The 24,477-nt window shown below is 41.2% G+C and overlaps 1 protein-coding gene across 2 annotated transcripts in view; it reads right to left on the bottom strand.

Annotated features, from left to right (window-relative positions):
- PIK3R1 (phosphoinositide-3-kinase regulatory subunit 1) overlaps window positions 1-24,477 on the bottom strand; it is a 161,264-nt gene that overhangs the window by 91,099 nt on the left and 45,688 nt on the right. The window contains exon 1 of one of the 2 annotated variants that reach the window (XM_029575849.1): window positions 2,855-2,891. The exons of the other annotated variant lie outside the window; for it this stretch is intronic. Coding sequence (XP_029431709.1) covers window positions 2,855-2,876 — 22 coding nt within the window. The 5' untranslated portion in view covers window positions 2,877-2,891. Of the gene's footprint in view, window positions 1-2,854; window positions 2,892-24,477 lie in introns of those variants that run through there. 2 annotated transcript variants of the gene reach the window in all.

Raw genomic sequence — 24,477 nt, forward strand, 5'->3', positions numbered from 1 at the left:
GATTAAAAAGATATCCAAGAAATTAGAGTCTTTCCCTGGGGGCATATTGGAGTACAACCATGTTTTCTTGGCCCACTTATGAGTTGACTACCACCACTGAGTAGTGAGGAAGTTGGATTATTCCAAAACCAGGTGGCGTTTGCATCCTGTACTTTAAGGAGAGCTTATGGGTTACAAGCAGACATGAAGTGGGAGATTGCTTTTCTGCACTATTGTTTAAATGGTAAAGTTTATTATAATTTCACCCCTGTTTCTTGTGAACCAGCATGATGGGACCACCGTCTTGAATGTTGGTATATAAAAAACTTAAATAAATAAATAAATCTTCATCTGGTGGTTCTAAAACAGATTGTGTATAAGAATCGCTGCCAAATCCGCTGGTAGCTGAAAGAACTGCAATAGCCCAAAGTAGTCTGCCTTCAGATCTACTTCTATACAGACATTTATAAACGCCTTTGCTAGCTTGTCCAGGACTTACAGTAGCAGAGGTCTTCAGGAGAAGAAAGTATGCCGACGGAAGTCGGGTAACGAGTCTGAAGGAATTTCAGTAGAATGTTCCTTCTCTCCCAAGAGGAGATGCTCAGCCATGACCCTGATAATGAAGATGGCAAATGAAGCAAAGACATCTGTTGCCTTGGAGGGGACTATTCGGGGACAATACTCCATCTTCATCCTCTTGACTCAATATAGGACTTCCCCATAGGAGGCACTGGTTGTGGTTTAGGCCTATGGCTGGTAACTCCTGTGGCAAGGGATGCATTGTGAAACTGTGCAAGGCTCCACTATGTGGAAACAATTCCTTCATTTTGGAGAGGTTCCAATTTTTTTTTTTTTTTATCTTCAGGCATAATAAGGCAAAGAAATTGTTCACCAACTCTTAATTGGTACAAGGGCCGATGTGCCTTCTGGGATGGGGTTAGAAAAGATATATCCTCTTTAGAAACCCCAAATGTTCTTCCTCACTGTTGCAGTATTGCTGAAATGTGTGGCCCAGAGGTGCTCTGCACAGAATGAACTGAATAGTCCTCTGTGTCAAGCTCTCTTGAGGTCTTTTGTGCTGAGTCTGGACTGGCGCTTTCCTTAAATGGTGCTGTGGTCCTCCTATGCTGAAGGCAGCAGATACCACAGTCAAGAGCATCATGGCACCTTGGAGTGGGTGCTCTGCACTGACACCACAGATGGCACCCTAGTTGGACTAGGGTCTGGGAACTTTCTGAACCATAATAGAAGACATTACTTGTGCTTCCACTGCAACATTCTCTCTCAATGCTGAAGACTGGTCTGCACCTATGGGGTCTTGCCCCAGTACGAACTCCTGCTTCTTTGGCTCTAAAAGGGCCTGTCCAAAGATGGACCTCACTTAGGCATCATCCCCATACCTTCTCGTGTGCCAAAGGCTTTTGTGCCTGCATTTCTGAACTTTTGTGGGCCTACATATGCTCAGTAAAAAGTTCTGAGCTATGAGAGATGGGTCTGTTCAGTGTCAAATGATGTCACCCACGCGTCATGGCAAATTCAGCTCTGATTGGCAACTGAGAATTAAAAACCCCAGGGTTGAACAATCCATTTAAAACTACTGTACTGCATAAAAGGGCAAGACATTGGGAATCCCTGTCAAAGCACTTATTTTCTTCAACAAGCAGCAACAACACTCTCAAACATGGCTGTAAATCTGCATTAGGAGCCACAATATATTTAAACACTAACATCCATAAAGGCTGATGAATTTTTCATAGGCTATATTCAATACTTCAGACCGTTCTAAGAATAAACAAAGGTATACAATTTAGAATCCAGGTGTCATAACTCCTTCCCCATTAGCATCTTTAAAGCAGCAGTTGTTAGAACAGCTAATATCTTTTTGCTGATCCAAAAGAGCATTCTGAACTTTCAGTGTTAGGATTTTGCATGGTCAGTAACTTTATTAAGGGTCTAGAGCTGCCATACTCCATATTCTGAATTTTCTCTAATCTCTTCATTCTTGTGCTTCTGCCAATAAAAAAAAAAAAAAAAGAAAGAAAAACTTACATATCGTAATGTAAGTCTAGAGTAATAGAAAAAAGTGGAAAATATTTTAAAAGTGTACTGGCAACCATACTTAAATTGGGTCTCTAAGTTATTCTTAAAAAGTATCTTCTTACTCAGTATGAGACACAGGAGTAAGAAATGGGCAGACTAGACAGCCAAAGGGATATAAACTGAATGCACAAGTGACAGGGTTATTTTAATGAGACAGCAGTGCATACAGAGGAATGTCCAACTTGGAGATGAACAATTTACAAAAAGCCAGGATTGGATATCCTTAAGAGCAAAATAATTAAAAATTGTAAAAAATTTTTTATAGGGGCAGACTTAAAGATCTAAACATGTATACTCTAAAGGCAAGAGAAGGGTGATAAGATAGGGACATTTAAAATACCTCGATAGGTATCAAAAAACGAGATGGCATTCTCCTTCAATAGAAAGGAGACTCTGGAACAAGGGGGTAGACTGAGGAGTAATCTAAGGAAGTAATTCTTTATAGAAAGGGTAATGGATACATGGAATAACCTCCTGGTGGATGTAGAGGAGACAAGAAAGCATGGAACAAGCACAGGGAGATCTCTGAAGGTGAGGTAGAGATTGTAGAGCTGTGCAGATTGACCAGATAGGTTGTATGGTCCATCTGCCTTCTTCCGTTTCCATGTTTCTACAAAGTGAAATGCAGCAACTGTGACAGTACAAGCTGATAAGCAGAAAAATTAATTTTATGAATACCTACACTGACCTTTCCATTATATAAACAAAGCAGACTACCATTTGTATTGAAACAAAATAAAAAAGGCAGAAGCTAAGTCAACAGCTTAAAACTTACTTTTCTTTAGACAGTAGCACATTTAAGTGAGTGAACCATCAACAAAATAGATCTTCAAGCAGATCAGACACGCCCTGGCCGGAGTTTGACTGACATTCTTCAGAGAATTCTTTCCAATGATGTATAAGTTTTACATTGGAAATTATCAAAGGACAAAATGAAAGACAGTTAAGATAATGCATTTTATCAGTGTTCTATATTCAAAGTCTTTGCACTCTATTTGGAGCTAATGAACAATTATGCACACTTGCTCACAAGCTTTTATTTTGGCTTTTGATGGTTGGCACTTACAACAGGAGCTCCATGTATGTAATATTATTTAAAAAAAAATGAGTTGCCAGCCTCAAAGGTTTAAAAATGTATTTCCAGAACAAATTTGAGCAGTTTTTCATGCTTAAATATCTTTGGCTCTAACCCATCTGCAAGTCTTACTGTTTCTCCTTTCATTACCCCCTTCTGCTTCACCTCCCCACCCTCTCCCCCACAAAAAAATTCTTTATACAGTTTGTAGTTCCTTTGTTTTGGCTTGGGTTGGTGCTGGAGTAAAGAGACAAATACAATGTACATGCTTTGTAACTGGTGGAGCCCCTTTTGGAGTCATGTAACAGCAACATAAAAGGTAAACTTACCATCATACGGGGGTGGGGCTCAAAGTCCAACTCTTAAGGGATGTAAATATGTTTGGATTTCAGGCTATTTGTAATGAAAGTTCATGGCTTTTTTGTATACAGGTGACTTTACATATTTTGGTTATCCTGAAAAGCAGACTTGTTTGTGGTCTGAGGCCTGAAGACAGATTCTTAAAACACAGATTCTTAAAACTTTCAGACATAGAAGGCAGGAGAACTCATTTAGAGTTTTTTCATTTCTAAAGAGAACAAAAATGCTCTGGAGTATACACCTACAGCTGTGGCTTACTAGCCAGGCTAATAAACTGAAGGCACAGTAGTCAAGTGGTATAGAGGATTTAAGAATGAATTAGCACTTGGTGAATTTAATCTGAAGATATTACTGCTCCCCCTTTTGAGTTCCTTTTATGGATCTCTTTTGTTCTACATACGCACATCTATTTACATTTTCACACTTTTTGTCCAGGCAAAGAAATTTAATCATGATTAGACAATGACAGATACAGTGGGGAGAAGTGGAGATAGCAATTCTTCAAGTATGAAATAAAGTAACATGAAATTTGGAAAAGGGGGAGAGGGAGAGAATGAAATCATTGAGTTCTCTACCTGGCAACTCATTAGCCCAAAAGAACTTGCTAGCAACTGTTCATTTAAACATGGCCTTCACTGAGATGGTAGACAGTGATAATCCATGATTATGGACCAGTACTTCAATATAATTAATACATTGCAAAAGATCCATAGTGTCAATTTATCAACTGTTTAAGCACAATTTCCACCTCCAGAGCTAAGGAGCAGGAGCATCAGGGTAACATGGTAGTTGTACATAGTGTTCCATCAGAGTAGGCCTTAGTAAATTTATGAATTATGAGCTGTCATCCACTTTTTCATTGGCTATAGAGTATACTTCTTAGAAACAGGAACTATAAATAAAGATAACAGATGGCTTTTGTTGGCTCCAATCAGAACCTAGATAATCTTTACCTAGGCTTGCTTTTCAAAGAGGGCAGCACGACTATATTCAGCTTTGCTCATACGTCATTCTGCAGAGCCTAGAAGCAGACAGGCTATAAACCACATACAAACTTTTGGAACTGCTTAACTTTTTCCATTTATTACTTGCTTAGGTGGAGAATTTAACTTGAAAAATTAGGAAACTAGAGTTATACCTACTTAAGTTTCAAGGAAACCTTTTCTAAAACATTTGCAAATGTCTAAAATTAAGATATATTTCATATCCACTGGATGCTTCAAGACTGGAGATGGGTCCCATAAAAAAAAGTTACTTGTGGCTGACTGAGGGAAGAGAAGGGTAAATACTAGATGAATACCCCAAATCCATCATATATATATATATATATATATATATATATATATATATATATATATATATATATAGTGTCAGTTTGCTCTGTCTTCATCTGCTGGTAGATGTGTGTAACCCACTGGTCCTGAATCCATCTATCCACATGGTAGTGGAAACAGTATTTACCACTCTACTTAGTGGGATTGATCTGAGTTATGGTTCTAGAAATATATATGTTAGAAATGTTTAGTTTGATTACCATACTTTGATGTTTATCTATCATAACCCACTTTGGGTCAAATTTTACTTCAAGGAAGACCTTGAAAGTATAAATGTAATATAAGCATTTAAACTATTGAACGCCTCTGGATTTTGAAGAGTTCATTCAGAGCCAAAACATTTTCAGTGAGAGAGACTGTCATTGCAAAATTTAACAACTTTTACTTCCTAATGCTGGTGATTCTGTCTACAACTCCGTATGTCCCCGCCTCCCAAGCAATATCTTCAGTTAGACATGGTGCTGCTTCCAGACATGCCAAAGATTGGAGGGGGGGGGGGGGGGAATATTTCCTTGCAATTTCTCATGTACATAAAAATGTTTTTCAGAAACCTTTACTAATTAAAATTATTCCAGTACCTAAATAGATAAAAGTATGTGATTGGATTTGACATATTTGACCCAGATATTTATGAAACCACCCAAACACCATACTACAAAGTCCCATATTGTATTGTAATGGTTTTCACGTAGCCAAGTAGCTGAACTGAAATCTCTGTGGAGGAGGGGTTAAAAGAACGTGGCTATACTGCTGTACTAAAACTACTTCCCTTACCATTGTTTAAATTTAAAGAAAAATGAAAGTACTGAAAACTGCTACTCATTTTAATACATCCAAAGAGCTGTGCACGTGTCAATCATCCACTCACTGCCTCCACAGAATTTAACTTTCTTCCACTGATACCACTGCGGCACCTCCAATTTCACTGTCACTATCTGCAGAATCACAGTAATGTAATAATTCAGAGCAAAACCTTAAAGTCCTTAATATTGTAAATCGCCTTGAGGTTTTTTTGTAAGAAAATAAAATGTAATAACCACAAATGACTTGTCACAGGCATAAAATGTGAAAATTATTCTTGAATAAGGGACTATGTTACCTCTATTTATTTATTTATTTATTTTTGGTTTTTATATACCGGAAGTTCCTGTATAATATACATATCACTACGGTTCACAGATAACAGAGATAACTATCGCCGGGATGGCGATTTACATGGAACATATCGAACAGTAATTCTATTATAAAGTAGAATACAAACTAAGATCTACTAAGAACACATAAATAAAGCAAGTAAACATTACAAAATTGCTGTGGTATGGGAGGGTTGTTATTCTATGTCATACACTAGCTAGTTTAACTGCTTGGCATGTATACTTTCAGTATAATTTTACTTTTTGGAAATGTTTCAAGTTAGTGGAGTGTCTTAGATTAGCAACAGACTGGTAAAATAGAAATATGAACATTGTTAAGCTTGGACAAAAAATCCCCATTTTGAGTGCAGATTAAAAAAAAAAAGTGAGCAGGGATATGATACAGTAATACAGGTAACATTTCAATTACCGGTACTATGTCCATAGCTTCTCTTATTTACTTTACATTCACTTTTTCAGGTACTTCAAAGCAGATCACATTCAGTTAATGTAGGTATTTATCAGAGGACTTACAATCTAAGTCTATACCTGGACTTTTCATTGGACTCAAACTAAAAAAAACAAAACACAAAACACCACACACACACACACACCACGGGTCAATGAAACCAAATATTGCCCTTAACAGCCAAGAAATGGAGAATGTGCGGCGGGAGACAAAGAAAAAGCAGAAATGTTTAAAAATTATTTGGTATTCAATGAAGCATGGACAGGAGAAAGACCACCACTTGTTGGGATGGGTATGGTAGCAGGATACATGCCACACCATTTACAGATGAGTGTGTGGGTGTATGGAAAGCAAATTTGCTCCATAGATAGCAAGATGAAAATTAATTACATGTGTGATGACACCATCTAACGTTGCCGACAGGGACGCAGTTCTCAGAGCTCAAAGACTTTACTTAGCATGTGTGGGAGTACCAATCTATGCATGCTGCCTCGAGAGCCCTACAGTCTCTTCCAGAGCTTAAGGTTTAAGTAAGCAGCCAGTTCTCCAGGGAGGCAGGCAGGTATTAAGAATGGTTAATTAATCCTGTGTATGGAGAACCCTGCTTACAGATAATTAAACTTGCTTTCTCCATAGAAAAGCAGGCATGAATTAGACATAACACATGGGGAGTCCCAAGTTCACCACGGGGTGAACTGCTTGATCAAAAGTTACTATCTCCTCAGGATATACTGTCCAGAAGTGGAATATAAAGATATGAACAGAATCAAACAGCAGCTTTGCAAATATCCTCAGATGTGCCCCTAGGTGAGCTGCTGAAGTTACCATGGATCTTGAGCCTTGACAGAGCTTAATCTGTTAGCCAGCTAGCAGTATACAATCTACTAGCCAACTGAACAGAGTTTGTTTGGCAACAGCCCTTCCCAATCTATTGGGATAAGAGGAGATTAACACTTGAGAAGCTTGATGGTGAGGCTGGGATTTGAAATCTAGCTTCCACAGTTTGTGGCCCGCTGCTCTAACCACTAGGTAATAATTTTTAAACATTTCTGCTTTTTCTTTGTCTCCCGCCACACATTCTCCATTTCTTAGCTGTTAAGGACAATATTTGGTTTCATTGACCCGTGGTGTGTGTGTGTGGTTTTTTTTGTTTTATTAGTTACTCCTCCAGTCCAATATATTAGGGTGCTCTCAAAGAGTGAAGCCTTCCCTCTTTTTTGAACATGTTCTCTTGGAAAGAACGTAGATAGCACCAAAGCTTAATGTGGTATGTACAAAGCACTATTAGAAGGAACCTGGGAGGGGGTATGTTTGTATAACCACCATATTGTAAAAAAATAAATAAATGCATGGTGCTGAAGTGATGGCCACAAGAAAATTTTCAGGTAAGAAACCAAGTTTGACTCGAGAGGTTCAAAAGGAGGTTTCATAAGTTGAGCTAGGACTACATTTAGGTCCCACGGCATTAGAGGTTTACTGACCAGAGATCTGGAATATCAGAATCATTTCATGAATTTTTAATACATATTGGTAAAGATATTAAAGCCCTTTCCACTTGCTGGCAATATGTCACAATGCCACAGACTGACTAAGATGCTAAGGCCTGAGGATGGGAGGCAGAATAAATACTAAACCAAGTCCCTCAGGTCACAGAAGAAAGTATCCAGCTAGCTGGTCCCACACCAAGTTGAGAACCTCTTCCATTTGAAATAGGCTTTTGATTGAAGGTTTACCGGTGGAAATCAGAACATCCTTCTCATTGGGAGGGAATAAAGAGGAGACACTTGCACATTCACCTTCCACACTGAGGGCCAGCAACAGCAAAGCCTGCCCCTCTTCCTGTGTGACAAAAGATGAAGATGCTCCCAATGTGGAGACTGAATTGACAGATCAACTACATATGATAGAAGAACCTTCTTTCAGACTAATTCGCTTAGATGAGTCCCATGAGCGACTTTTCATGATACAGGGTCCCATTCTTTGGAATCTTTTACCATTACAATTAAAGAAAAGTTTCAATTAAATTTAGGAAACTGATTAAAATCATTTTAATTTAGTCAAGCTTTTAATAGTCCTTAACATTTCTCTAAGGTAGCCTAAATTATGTTGGAGACATGAATACGGTTCACTGTTTTCTGCTGCCCCTTGTAAATTTTCCAAATGTTGAAAAAGAAGCAAGCATCCAGGAGTACTAAGGCTGGAATTTGGGTCGTCTAACGAAATGTCTATCTGAATTTGTTACATGTTTTTGTTGGTTTATGGTTTTAAGTTCCTCTTATTTTTGTAAAAATTGTGAATATTTTTATTGTAAACCACTCAGTAAATACAATTATAAATAAATATGGATACCACACTTGGCTGGTGCTATGAGGGTTATTGTCGCCATATCCCAAAGGACCTGGCAATCAGAGGAATTTGTATATATGCATAGAGTAGACCAATGCGCTAGTCCATTGCTTTCCAATCTTTGTTTCACAGCACACCTATCACAGGGTTCACTTTGTTGTGGCACACCAACTACTTCCTCTTCTCTTCCCTCACCCAAATCCCATTGCATCACCACCACCTTCGCCCTTCCCCGTTTCCCCACCATCATAATCACCCTTATCTCCTAGCATCAACTTCTTCCCTTCCCTCACCACCACCCTTCTACACCTCCTCTCTTCCTCTCACATCACCATCCCTCTTCTCCTACCCCCACATCACCACCTTCCTTCTCCCTCAACCCCTCGGAATTATCATCCCTTCTCTCCACCTTCCTACCCGTGGCATCATCACCATCTTCCCTTTCCTTTACCTCTCCCTGATCCCTTGGCATCATCACCACATTCCCTTCTCCATCTCTTCTTCTCGCTCCTGGCATCATTACCAGCTTCCCTCTACCTCACTCCCTCCCTCTCTCCTGCACCTCTCCCACTTTTTCCTCTCCTCCACTCCCTGCCAACATTTTCCCTTTCCCACCAATTCTTCCCCACTGCCCCCCTCCCCTTGTATAACCACCCCCTCCACTTCCTGGAATCATCACCGCATTCCCTTTCCTTCTACCACTCTCCCCCACCCCCTAGCATCACTTTCCCTCTCCCTATGTCCCTCTCCTCCACTCCCAGGCATTATCTTCCATCACCTCTTCCCCCCCACCTACTTGCATCATGACTTTACCTATCCCTTCACCCCCCATCATCTTCACCTTCTATCTCCCTCCACCTGGCATCATCCTCACCTTCCCTCTGCCTCCACCCTTGTCCCTCACCCCTGCATCATCATTAACTTCCTTCTCTCTCCACCTCCCCATGCCAATCACCTTCTCTTCCTTTTCCCTCTACTTCCTGCAATTGCCCTCTTCCTCACTTCCTGGCATCATCACTTGCCCTCTCCACTCATCTCCCCCACTTCATCAGCACCTTCTCTTCCCTTTCCTTCCAGCCCCTGGCATCATAGTCTTCCCTCTTCCTCACCTCTCTGAAACGTCTTCCCTCTGCCCCATCTCTTGGCATCAGCTTCCCTTCTCTCTTTCCCTCCACACCTGGTGACACATTCAGATGTCCCTTTTCCCACCCCACATCTTGGAACAGCAGAAGTCTGGGAGCAGGCTTATCTAGTGCTGGTGCTTCCATTTTTGCCAGCTTCCCCCTGAAATCTGAACTGCACGGGGCCAGCAAGTCTCAAGCCTACAGAGCCCCATACAGTTTCCATTGCAAAGAGTCGGCAGAGGGAAAGCAGGAGCAGATGCCGATAAGCACTACTCTAACACCCCCTGCTGATGGGAGGACATACTGAAGGCCCGGAAGGAAAGGCAAATTAAAGAATGCAGCCACGGCATAGTAGTGTACTGCAGCACACTGGTTGGGAATTTGTGCTCTAGTCTGGCCACCTCTGGTCCTCGAGAGCCACAAACAGGCCAGGTTTTCAGGACATCCACAATGAATATGCCTGTTTGTGGTTCTCGAGGACCAGAGGTGGCCACACCTGCTCTAGTCTAGCAGTAAAGCGATGGGAGTTGACTTGTAACTACTCAGATGCATGGAGCAGGACTTTGCCATCTTCTGAGTCAAACAGATCAATCATCAGCTTTCCCCAAAGACTGAATTAGCCTGTGATTCCTTGAGCCAGGGAACACTCGTGAATAACATAGTGGTTTTTTAACCAGGCTTATTCAAGCAAATCTGAACAATGACCAATGTTTTACTTATAGTTCTCATCACTTGACGACAGCACCCCTACCAGGAGAGTAGAGCGATGTTGCGAACTGTCTTAGCTAGTTTTATTCTTCTTCCCGTTTTGATTTGATTACTGTTAGATTTTAAGTACAACTCCAAGAAGTAATTTTAGGATTATTTAGGACGTGTTTTAGTTTGTTATGATGTATTTTAGCCGTAATAGTGTATTTTAGGTTAATAATGTATTTAAATGTATTTTAGATCTTAAAATGTTTTTTAGGTTTAATATTGTATTTAAGGTGTAATGTTTTTTAAAATGTATTTAAGATTTATTAATTTTGTATGATATATTCAGCTGCATGTTTTATTTTGTTGTGAACCGTTACGATGGATCCCTAGTGACGGTATATAAACTTAAATCTAAATCCAAGACAGTACACCACTAGGGACCATGATCCTTGGGTCTACGCTGTATCCTTTGATGGAAGTGTCAAGACAGTCTTGATATGGTGGGACTGCAGAACTTCCAGATTCATCCACCACTGAAGGGATGCTCTGATCCTGGAGGTCTAGATTTGGTGGGATAAAGGTTGAGAGTTGATCCCATTGTCAAAGGCCTCAAATGTGCAGACGAGTCAGAGGAATCATATGCGCCCCAGCGGCCATGTATCCAAGGACTAGGACCAATCTTGCTGATGCTTGCTCCTGCTGAAAGATCTTACTAGGCCACTCAGCAAGTGGCTCTTGACACAAAGAAATGCTTTCTTCTGAAGCAAGTCTATCCAGGCTCCTATGAACTGAATTCTTTGAGCCAGAATCAGGTTTGACTTTGCAAAATTGACCAGGACTGGAGGAGCAGTATGGTTTTTGAGGGTCTCCAGAATTCTCAATAGATGTGGACCCATCAGCATATAGGAACACAGTACAGCTTAAATTGTGGAGAGCCTACCACAAGGCATTTTGAGAACACTCAGGGCCACAGAGGTACCCCAGTGCAAACTCTCCCAATTCTCTTCTAATATGCATAGGCTAACCTGCTACTGCTACATTACTCCTCTCTTCCAGCCCATTCAGCCTCCACTGTCATTGATAGTGGTGCTTCCTAGTCCCCATACAGCATTCTGTATGACTCTCCAACACAGAACTTCCCCAGGAGTAATTAAATGAATGAAATAGCTCAGACTGGGGGGGGGGGGGGGGGGCTCAAGAGGCAGCATGTGTAAAACTTCCCTTCATGCTTAGTAAAGATTACTGAGCTCTGAGAGATGGGTTCATTTGGCGCTGGATGTTACCCACATCTCATGGATAATTCAGCACTGCTTGTTGACTGAGAACTCATGGTTTACTGATGGAAGAATTCTGTGCACAGAATTTAAAAATTGCCACAAATTAAAATTCTGCATACTTTAGATTGGTCAAAATATACATCACAATCTGAGTAATTTAAAATATAAAACAAAAAAAAAGTATTATTCAAAGACGCTGAGTTTAATATTTTGAGCAGAATCCCCATAGAAGTACACTCTAAGTGTCCCTTCCACCCTCTCTCTCTACTCTCCTGTCCCTGTCTCCACCCCCCCACCCACTCCCAGAATTTGACCTCTCTCATATACAGCTCCTCACACAGCCTCTCTGTCCCACTCACACAAAACCCTCACACGAGTTCCCACTCTTGCACACACCCCCACACACAGGCGCTCTCTCTCTCACACACACACATCCATCCTTCACAAGGGTCATTCTCACACAAAAATATGCAGCCAAATACACCCTTACTCTATATACAGGCTTCATACACATTCCCTCACACAGGCTCGCTCTCTCACACACATATGCACCTAATACATTTCAAAAATTAGCCTCGATGTATTTAACTGATTTAATACTGAAATACTATACAATACATGGTGGATATACTTTTCTCTCAAAAATATAGGAATCTGCTGGACCATCAGGCAAACCAAAGATGACAACTTACCCAATCTTTCTAGAACTGACTTTACAAATCACACCATGCAGAATGGCTGTGAAACTTTATAGACTGATTCATAATGCCTTGTTCTCCCCATTGTTGATAATCTCTGCATTCAAATGAAACTAATTAGTATAAACCAGCATTCCTATCTTCACCTTTCTTCCCAATTCTGCTGTGTTTGATGTGCTACTGTGCATCTGTATTTTGACGACTGCTTTACTGAGTGGATATGAAACATTAGCTGAATATTTAACAGAACTTACAAGCCTCAAGCTATGATGTCCACAAAGACTCTCACTTGAAACTTTTAGAGGGCTTGGAGTTTGTAAATTAACATAATAGCATGTATTTTACTTGCAAGAGGATGCTCACTGTCAAGTGGTACTTCTGGAAGACTAAAAAAAAAAAAAAAAGAGCTTAGAATGGCAAAGCTAAAGTACAAAGAAGGCAATTGCCAAAGAAATCAATCCTCTCCTCCCCAACTAATCACATACTTATTTTCTCTTTCTGAATACAACTAATTTCTGAAGTTTTACTTGATAATGGTACAACCAAACCGTATTTTCTTTAAACTAGAACTTTTGTTTTCTGACCGTGTATCTTGGCACAATTTGTTTTTTTGCTGATGCTTACCTTATAAATTGTTGGTAGTAAACAGGTTACACCTCTTCATTTTATGGAATTGTTTGCTCAGGATCAGCATGCGTAACAATAGGATTGTTTTCATCCATTAAGAGGATGTAATTTCACCGAACAGAACAACTAATAGAAAAATATCCATTCTGAGCTCAGAACTTCACTGTTAAGTTTCAACCTCCAGTAACATATCCTTCTAGAATAAAACCGCTTCACTTTGTTAAAAGTAAAACAGAGAACAATCCTCCCTTGCCTGCCAGACCTTTACAATGCACTGAACACAGTATCAGTACAGTGCTATGCAAATATGTAGTGGTAGTAAATCAACTACACTGCAGCAAACCTGTGAAAAATATCATCTCAAAGCTATGGAGCATCTTGAAAACATTCCCAAAAATAGTGAAAGGGCACATCTTCCAAGAGCAAAGACACTTTTGTACTGCTTTCCTCTAATTCTTTGACTGGTGTGACAGGGTTTATTTTTTCCTGCTCTGTCCTTTCAAGGTCTAGGGTTGCCACACTTTCCCGTGTTTCTGTATCCCTTATCCTTTTTGTCAAAGCAGAAGAAATTCGTATTCTGTGGAAAGGGAAGCATGGCCACAAACGAAAACAGAAAAACAGATGCCATGGCAGTCATTTAAGCCATCTGCCAAAATTCTTAAGTTTTCCCTGCAAATTAGGGGAAAAAAAAAAAGAATTGTCTACACTACTCAAAGATGACCTCATGTGTGTCACTCAAATTTAACCCAAATTGAGCAATGGCAAGGGTAGCATTCTGGTTTCAGATCACAGAAGAGGCAAATGCATTTTAGGTATCCAACTATTTTAAAGTATTATAGAAATGGGGAGAATACCACTTCCTTCCTAGATCTTGAAGTCAGATAGTCAAGCTAAAAGTCTGGGTATGGTATGTAAAGACGACTGGCTTCTTGTAGGGATACTATCCTCTGGTTGCCTTACCATTGTGTAGTGATTTATCACAATGTGCCCAGAGTTCTTTGGCGGTCCAGATACGTAATCCACTGCAGAAATTGCCATCCTTAGTTTACAGTCCTAAACAGTGCTATAAGTACATTACTGTGATCTGGATAACATTTTCTGAACACCTCAAAACTGCAGTTTTGTAGTGATCCAACCCTAGCTGCAGATACAGATGGAACAGCTATGGAGAAGGCTTAGCCCCAATGAGAAGAGAAAAACACGCACAGAAAATAGCATTTCCTTAAACTTTTTTCCAAGTGCAATATTTTTAGCCTTGTGGTTACAACAGCATGGAAGTGTGGCATAATTTCAGTAATTTACAAAACACTAACCAAGATTGTATCTTCCTTCACAAAGTGAAATCATACTATCCATTAACTGCTTGCCAAAAACCAGTAACAGGGAGTTCTAGATTTTCCATTATATAGTACTAATCGTAAAATGAAAAAAAATAAAATAAAAAAAGCACATTTTACTATTGAACCGCTATCATCTTGAGCCCAGTACAACAAATTAAAGCCACATTGGATTCTGCTTTTTCCTGTGAACTTTATAACTTCCCTACACTTTAGCATGCATAGCACGCTCTCCCTCCCTTTCCCTCAACATTTGGTCAATTTCTTCTGGCATGCTGTAATCTTGCCAGCAGACAAGCTTTGCTTTTAATAAGCAGATTTGCCAACTTAAACAGCAGCCTCCTCAGGCGATCAAATAATGAAACACACATGTACATGCTTGCACGTAAACTGGCAGATGAGAACTGCTGAACCCTAACAAACTGCTGTTACAGCTCCTGCACAATGTTTTTATCTATAAGTAAGAACTTAAGGATTTCAAGCAGGAACGTTGTATAGGACAACTAGAATCCTTATACATCACTTCAAATAATGCACCAGTACAGGCAGAGAACACAGCCCAGATCATGAGGAACGAAAAGATGAGGCAAATGAACTGGAACTTCTGCAGCATTCCTTGTTTGAACCTGGGACTGCGTGCCAAAATATCCTAACATTCACAAGACAGAAATGAAATGCAGGATGGAGGCCTTGGCTCCTTGCTTTCCATATATGAGACTGAGCAGCAGTGAGAACAAAGCTGTGTTGTCATGTCAGAGTTAGTGTGGTATGACAGACCATCGGAGGCAGTGCTTGCATGCTTCCAAAATATTAAGCACATAAAGCAGAAATGATTTGGAAGCAAGTGATGTAATTTGCAAATTAATCAAAAATGTAGAACTAGTCTAAGCAGATTGCAGTGTATTAACTGATCTTTATTAAGAACATGACTGCTCATTCCCTGTAGGTTACTATCCTGTTAAAGCAGCTTATGTTGGATGACAAAGTTTTCAAACAAAATCTGAACCACCTGTTTAAAGAACTGAAAAGGAAAAGCAGTATTAGGGAAAATGAATAGAAAGGTAAATGTCTCCTCCCAGAAACACAAAATGACAGCAAATAAACTAAGGCCCTCTTAACTTTCCTGCTGCCATTCCTATATGGTACTTGACCTTACCTTCATTTTCCCCACACCCAAGGATTATCTATGCTCATCCTAGAGCTTTCCTGAATGCCAGTACCATTCTGCATTAGGAGGCCATTACATAAATACCCCACTCTTTTTGGTACGGGCAGACTGGCCCTACAGTTAGAAGCAAGTAAAAAAGTGTTCTGAAGTCTTCTTCCGCATTTAGTTTATAAATAGAAACATGTAATGACAGCACAAAGTAATCTTAACAGAAATAACCTGACTTTTATGCAACATTTTATGCAAATATTTGAAAACAGGCTTGTATGATGGTGATCCTGATTCTGCATGGTAGCAAACCCATACAAAGACTGAAGGAGGAGCAGCAGCAGCAGAAGAGATCCTGAGAATGCTTCCTCCTAATATGACTGCCAATGGTCTACCAAGACAGCAGGTGGCACTGCATCTACCAGGTACTAGCTGAGAAATTCCTTCCATATACACAGACACCCACACCATTATAAATATTTTTGTAGCCATTTTCCCTTATGTATCTTGGGGAATAGTTTAGTATCTTTTTCCATTACCCAAGACTGGCTCCCCCCCCCCCCCCCCCCCACTAGGTGAAAGGGAGAGGAGATAGCAAAATAATTAAAATGTATGGTGTGTGAAATCTTGTGTTTTCCTAAAAAGTGTGTCTGGACTAAAGTTTATAAAAGCTATCAGAGCAAGATGCATAACGAATTCTTGTAAGTGGAAACATTTTTTTACTAACATGGACTGTTTCAGGATACTTTAAGGATAAAATGCTTGATCTGATCACTGCCCTCAATTCTAAAGATCCACCGCAATGTAACAAAGTGTGATAAGCATCTGCAAATTATGAAAAAAAAGAATTAAATCTAAGTTCCAGGAACAGGACACAGCCATTGGCAAGCTTGGTTTCCTTGAAAAAAAAAAAAAAAAAAAGTGTGGTAATTCCTTGAAAAGTGAAACAAAATGTCTTCACTAGTTTAAAGGCAAGAATTTCTGCATCTTTCCACAGTGTTATATAACTTTTCCAGCACCCAGGAAATGGAGGCTAGAATAAATAAGTGCTATCCCAACTTCCAATGAAACAGGTCACATGGTAACAAATATGAAATAGCATAAAAGGGTTGGTAAGATCATGAAAAAATGAAGGCTTCAATATTTAGAAAGCAGGCAGTCTTATGGAGCATTTGTTCTGTCTGATCATGAAAGGCTCAGAGGAAGACTCAGTTTAAGTCAGCTTCCAAAGCACCAGCCAAACTGCACCTCATGGACTGATGAACATGGTGACTTAATTTTGACAAGTTGAAAGTGAAAACTAAGATGCTATAAGAAAACTGTTGCTAGATTAAGATTAACATCCAAATAATTATTTCAAAGTTAAAGGTATCTTTTCTGAATTATCTCCCCCCCACCCCCTCTTTCCCTTCACCCCAGTTGCTAACAAAAAGCTTGAACTACTTACTAATGGGAATTGCAGTCACTCCTAATGAGAAGATGAGAAACACATGTGGTTCTGTAGAACAGGTAAGCACAGCCATCCAGGTCCAGGGCTGGGCTTCGGAGAGCTACATGGTTCTGCAATAAAAACTGCTTCTGAACTACCTTAAAACCCTCTAGACAGGGGAAGGATGAACTTGGGAAAGTCCTCAATGCTAGCAACCTGCTATAAGCAAGCAGAAACTGCAGGCAAAAAAAAGGGCAGTGCTCACACTGTCACATAAGTACCTGAACTACAGGAGCATGCTTTCCTGTCCCTTGTATTTCTTCAGTTTTTGGAACCAGAAGTGAAAACAAAGGCATAAAACTGTTGTGTTCAAATTGGGTGGAATTACAATGCATTTTTGTTCAAAGCACGAGTAAGAGATTAATGCTAATAACCAGGGACCTCCAAACTACAGCCCAGACCTGACACACAGAGCTCACTTTTCTGGTCCGCCATACCTTTCTCTTCTGTAGCCAGAACTTACCTGCAAAAGGAATTTCTTCTACTCACATGTAGTGGCAGCAGAAAGGCCAGTAGGGTTTCCCTGGCCCCACCAGCAGAAGAGGATCCAGTGGACCCATGCCAATAAAGAGCCACTGAAGAAGAGGCCAGGCCCCACCAGTAGAAGATCATGATAACCAGGGAAGGGAAAGCAAAGGAGGGGAGTGAAGTGAATGATAGAGAGGGGAAGAGAGTGAGAAAGGAATTTAGTGTGTCACACACACACCCCTCATGTCAAGAGCAGGGTTCCGGCCAGTTTGGCATGATTGCCAATTTCCTAGAAATCCAGAATTATAGACAGTATCTGTCACTCCCCTGGGAACCCTGTCTTTCCCTTTTCCCAACATTTCAAATCACTGAAATGATCAAACATGTTCCCCCTGCCTACCTCCCCCCCACCCACACACAGGGGACACCCCCTGGTGATTTGAGATACCTTATGTGGCCCTTCTCTTGAAAGGTTTGGGGACCCTGCCATAAAGAAAACATTTAAAATCAGCTTGTACTTCTATAGTTAACAGCTGCAAAGAAATGAAGAACAGGCATTTCCTGTTACTGGCAGTTAAACTTCTCAGTGTTTAGTGATCTGGCTGAAGTTACTATCTTTAAATGAACTGTCACTGTATTCTGGACAAATTTTTATTTAAGATGCAGCAATGCAAGATGTTCACCTAGTCACATGCTTGTACAAAGGATCTCAAAGTTGATCATTTCTGCCTGAAGGACAAGTGACATGTTCCATCCCTTTGATAAAGGGGGAAAGAGTCATTTTACAGTGATTCAATTTCAGGGAAAATATTTCCAAGTTAGTGTGCTTTATGCTGCCACTATATATGTCCTCATATACCAAATCTTCCCATGCTCTGACAGATGGCAACAAGTCTCTGCTGGGCATGCCCTGAGCATATGGGAGAAGATACTTAGCCAGGGAAAATAAAGCCCAAGTTTTATTCTTAAAGGCTCACACACCTTAAATAAAGACAGCAAGTGCAAGCAAGATTCTCTCTCTCTCCCCCTTTGACTACAACTTCTCACACTAGAAAGACATGATGTGGTGGGCAGGAAGTACTGTAAAACAACTTGTACAGTAATCCTGATTAACATTTAACAAAATGGAGTATGCTTTCACATGCTTCAATCCAATGTGAACATCAGGACTAAATAAGGCTGCAAAAGGAATGAGCCTCTGCTAAGTTAGTAAAAACAGCAGCACTTAAAAATTGTTTTGTTTTTTTTTTTCTTTTTAAAGAGGAAGCTTAATCTCTTGCCACATTCAACTGAAGTCTGTTAGCAAGCAGCTTGTGCAGACCCTACCAAGCCTAAAACCTGGTAAACCGTTATCACAACATTGTTTAAGATCTTAGATCTGGAACCAACAATCCGTTTCAAACAAAGATGTTTTTGTAATATTGTACCAGCTGCTGCTACTTCTGACCGTCCCTGCAGACACCACTAGTCTTCTCAGGGACCTTCTCTCAGACACCCTTTACCAGCACTACTACACTCTGGCGCATCACCTGCAAAGATTTACTATGCTGCCAGTGCGTAAGAATCCATCAGGATAACTGCAAAAGGCACCTGTGCTTATGGAGAGCCACTGAAGTGCATGTGAACAGCAGTGCACTCAAAACACAACAGCAAGGGCTACAAAACTCAGGAGTTTGTTTCCTCTTTTCTTGCCCACATATTGTTTAAGAAATGCAGCTCTGCAGCATTTTTACTGCTAGGAAACATCTAGCAGGAATGAGCCTCATCCTAATCCTGCTGGCAGCAGAAAAACAAAACCAAACTCTGTTCTGGATTCTTTTAGAAAGATTTCTGTATGGCTATTTTTCACTTCAAAAACTATGGTACGCTGAAGCAGCACTATGGAGAACAAAGGAACAGTAAGTCAGTGCCTTTGCCATCCACAGACATTGTAGATAACAATCAGTCTCAAAAGCATTACTTCAAAATATTTTCCTATGGTGGACCTTGCTCTGGATTTTAGTTGATTCTCTGTGCATGTTCTGCAAGGTCAGGTGGGTCGTACCCAGCTGGCCAACGTAATATGGTGCCAGGCCTTTCCCTGACAAGCCGGGGTTATGGTTGAGGGAAAGCTGCGGCTGCCTGTATCTGGGCACGTGCTGCAGGAGTAGGCAAGGGAGGGCGGTGTGTGAGGAGGTTTAGTTTCAAACCTCGGGATCCCAGGGAACCTATTGGTTCCTCTGCAGCCTGGGCAGTAGGGAGTGGGTGGAGTTGTAGGCGGATTCTGTTACTAGGCAGGCATTTGCTGCTTACCTGCGGTGCGTCTGGACGTCGATACCCACCCGCCCGGCCCTATGTTTTGGTTTCTGTTACGGTTTGGCTTTGTTGCAGCTGGGGGGGGGGGGGGGGGGGGGGGGGGGGGGGGGGGGGGGGGGTAGCCCGAGCCGATTGGGTGGAGTATGCAATTGTTAAAAGTGTCTGACTTGACAGGTGTCAGGTCAGTGGTTCCTAACTGAACAACTGGGTGCAGTTGTTGGTGCGACTCCTTGCTTGGGCGGTGGTCGATCCCTTGCTCGGCGGCGGCGGGAGTCATGGGGGGGCATGTTCGTGATGTGACTGCATACAGGCTGGGATAGCCTCTGATTGCCCGTCTTGCTGGTCCTTGGCTGATGGGCGGGGGGAATTGATTGTTACAGTGAGCTGGCTCGGGCTCCGGGATGTTTGTGAATAAAAGCTGCGGCCTGTTGATCCCAACTTGTGTTATGTGTAATTATTGATTGTAAAGGGACGGGCGCGGGCAGAAGAGTCTTAGGTTAGGGCTGTTCAGCTTGGAGAAGAGATGGCTGAGGGGGGATATGATAGAGGTCTTTAAGATCATGAGAGGTCTTGAACGAGTAGATGTGACTCGGTTTTTTACACTTTCGAATAATAGAAGGACTAGGGGGCATTCCATGAAGTTAGCAAGTAACACATTTAAGACTAATCGGAGAAAATTCTTTCACTCAACGCACAATAAAGCTCTGGAATTTGTTGCCAGAGAAGGTAGTTAGTGCAGTTAGTGTAGCTGGGTTCAAAAAAGGTTTGGATAAGTTCTTGGAGGAGAAGTCCATTAATGGCTATTAATTATACTTAGGGAATGGCCACTGCTATTAATTGCATCGGTAGCATGGGTTCTTCTTAGTGTTTGGGTAATTGCCAGGTTCTTGTGGCCTGGTTTTTGGCCTCTGTTGGAAACAGGATGCTGGGCTTGATGGACCCTTGGTCTGTCCCAGCATGGCAATTTCTTATATTCTTATGTCCTGGCAACCCATATTAAGTAATTCTGCAGTGTAAGCAAGAGCTAGAGTTTGGGCCCTTAACTGCAGTCAATAGCTGCCACTAAGGAGGCCAGTTGTTATACTGCATGCTATTTTTCCCTGACTCCAGGATAAGAACGGGAAAATTCTGATTTAATAAAAATACAATTGATGACATGGATGAACTCTTTCTAAATCACCCAAAAAAAAAAAAAAGAGTCATGTAACTAAATGCAATGACCCTGTCTATCTTCAATTTCAAGTGTAGCTTGAAGTTGTGCAAACTGCATATTAGCAACAATTCAATGTTGCAAGCAGTTGCACTTTAAACACACCAGAAAAAGTCAAATTAATTTCCTCAATTACAAGTAACTCTGGTAGCCATATACTTAAAATGGCAGGAAGCAACTGCAGAGTGAGACAAAACCACAGCAACTCCACTGCCCCTATTATTAGGAGTGACTTTTCTGACCCATGTAGGCTAAATGCCTGCCTCAGTTGGAAGAGTCACTCATATAGCATTGAAGTTGTCTGGAGATGTTATCCCAGCCAGTACAGCTTTAACCCCTTGTAAAAGGGCACAAAGCAATCTAGTTATACATTCAATATAGAGGAAGAGTCAAAAGATTCTGAATGTTCAAAAAATCTGTCAAATAATTATTTGAAGTCTTCCCTTTTTTCCAATACTAATACTGGGGAACTGTTGAATATTTTATCTTGCAGCTAATGCAATTACATTTTGAAATACTAGGTTTGGAACCCAGGGTATAAATTTATAGGTCACAGTAAAGGTATTTTCTTTTTTATTTTAATTGAACATGTGGACATTAATATGGCATTTCATGTCCCAAGTGGTGGTGTCTTAAATTGTTATTGTATACATTTTTGCTTAAATATATAAATTTTGTATTAAAAAAGGCATTCAATGACTTTATAAAACTGTTTATAAAAAGATGAAAAATGACTGCTTTAGCAAACATTTATCTTTACAGACCTCTCATGCACTTCCGCTACAGAAGTAAACCTGCATAATAAATGCAGGAAAAAAAAAAGGAAGGAAAACAAATACAAGGAAATAACTTTAGTTCATGCACAGAAAGGTCAAGATCTGAATAAAAAGGACCAGCTTCATAAGAATATGACTTCCTGGCTGATTTAAGTAAGGTTTGCACTGGCCCAAACCTGCTGCTTGCACAGGATGTGGGTTGGGAGTGCTGCCCAGTCAAATGATAAAAACCATCTGCAACAGTGGGGGTGGGGGGTAGAATGACCTATGTGCATCTAGCCCACAGCAACAGCATCAACCCCACACCAATGGGAGCAAGTCAGAAACCCTAGTGCACACATTAGCAAGAGATTTTCCAAACACAAGCTCAACACGAGTTACATTCAGGTATAATAGATATTCCCTTTATCCCAAGAGATAATCTAAATTTTTACCCAAGGCACTAGAAGACTTGGTGACCTTTGAAAAGTCACAAGGAGTGTCAAGAGGATTTGAACCCTGGCTTCCCTACTTCTCAGCCCACTGCACTAACCACCGACTACTCCTCCACTCAAATATCAAATAAACTTCTTTTCTAATCTTATGGCAGTGGGGATCTCTATGGTGGGTTTCTACTGCTTGAAAGATAGCAAGCCATAGATAGGCACAATGCACACTGAGGCCTCTAACCAAGTCCTTCCGTTAGACTTTCTTGCTAGCAAGAACAGCTGGCTTAAGTGAAGGAATGCATAAAATGGAAGGCAAACAATTTGGGCTTGGAGAGTATGGTAAATCCTGGAGATGTAATAATTGTCAGTACAATAATATGGGTAAGAGTTCCTGCTTTGTTTCCCAAGCCCCACATCCTTTACAATAAAAAAAAAAAAAAAAGACAGGCAATCAGGAATGGATAAAGGCAGATGCAGTTTATTAATAACCATACATCAGAGCCCAAACCAAAATAATCACATCATAAACATATGGTACATAAGAACAAGTCCCCCCACTAGTCCACTCTTGAGGTGATCCACCACCACCAGCCCAGCTTCCAATGCAGCCCACTCTTTCAATATTCTCCACCTTCCCGGTCCCTCCTTGCCATGACCCAGCAGGGATAAACCTTCAACATGCCTGGTGAGCCTGACTGCATATCAAATCCAGAGAGTTTAACACCCCACCCCCATTTTCAAAATATTTAATTATCTCACCATGTCATCAAAGTTAATCCGGGCTCAGGTTAAGCAGAATTGCTTACCTGTAACAGGTGTTCTCCTAGGATAGCAGGATGTTAGTCCTCCAGATGGGTGACATCAGATGGAGCCCAGCATGGAAAACTTTTGTCAAAGTTTCTAGACCTTTGATTGGCACACTGACATGCCCAGCATGCCACTATCCGCGCGTCCACGTGGGGTCCCCTTCAGTCTCGTAAAATAGAAGGGACGAGCGAAAAAATAAAACAAAATGCAGGAAAACCCAACTCCATGGGGTGGCAGGCGGTTAACATCCTGCTTGTCCTGGGATAACACATGTTACAGGAAAGCAACTCTGCTTTCACCTAGGACAAGCACGATGGTAGTCCTCACAGATGTGTGAATATCAAGTTACAGGCTGCTCCCGGTAAGGCTTAGGCTTATGACCAACAGGCACAAACATAACTACGGTCCTGTTGGTAACACAGGGAGACAGCATGAACGGCCCTAGGCTGGGAGAGTTGGGTTTTTAAGCCTGGAAGAAGTTACGAAGGACAGACTGGCCGAAGTTACTATCACGTCGACCATCCTTGTCCAAGCAGTAGTGAGCAGCAAAAGTGTGTAGGGAACTCCATGCTGCGGCTCTGCAGATTTCGGCAATGGGGAGTGCTCATAAGTGGACCACCGATGTCACCATGGTTCTCACCGAGTGAGCCTTAACACGGCCTCCAAGCTGAAGGTCCGCCTGCACATAGCAGAAGGAGATGCAATCCACAGCCAGTTGGACAGTTTGTTTGTCCACGCAACACCCATTTTGTTCTTGTCAAAGGATATGAACAGTTGCATGGTCTGCCTGTGGCCTGCAGTGCATTCGAGATAGAAGGCCAAAGCCCTCTTACAGTCCAAACTTAGAGCCCATTCGCCTTGGTGAGAATGAGGTCTCAGGAAGAAGGTGGGCAGAATGGACTAATTAAGATGGAAATCAGTGACCACCTTAAGCAGAAACTTAACGTGAGGACTCAGGACCACCCTATCATAAAAGAACTGAGTAGGGCAGATGTGTCACCAACACCTGAAGCTCACTAACTCTGCAAGCTGAAGTGACCATCACAAGGAAGAGAACCTTCCAGGTTAGGAATCTCAGTTCGCAGGAGCATATAGGCTCAAAAGGGTCATGCATGAGCCACACACCACTTTGAAGTCTCAGGACACAACAGGAGGATGCATGGGGGGCTTCATCTGAAGCAACCCCAGCATTAAATCACCCTACTATGGGCTGCACAGAGATGGGCGTACCACCAACACCTTGATGGTAAGTGCCGATGGCACTCAGGTGGACCCTGAACGAGTTGGTCTTTA

This window comes from Rhinatrema bivittatum, chromosome 1, assembly GCF_901001135.1.
Source record: "Rhinatrema bivittatum chromosome 1, aRhiBiv1.1, whole genome shotgun sequence".
Taxonomy (NCBI): domain Eukaryota; kingdom Metazoa; phylum Chordata; class Amphibia; order Gymnophiona; family Rhinatrematidae; genus Rhinatrema; species Rhinatrema bivittatum.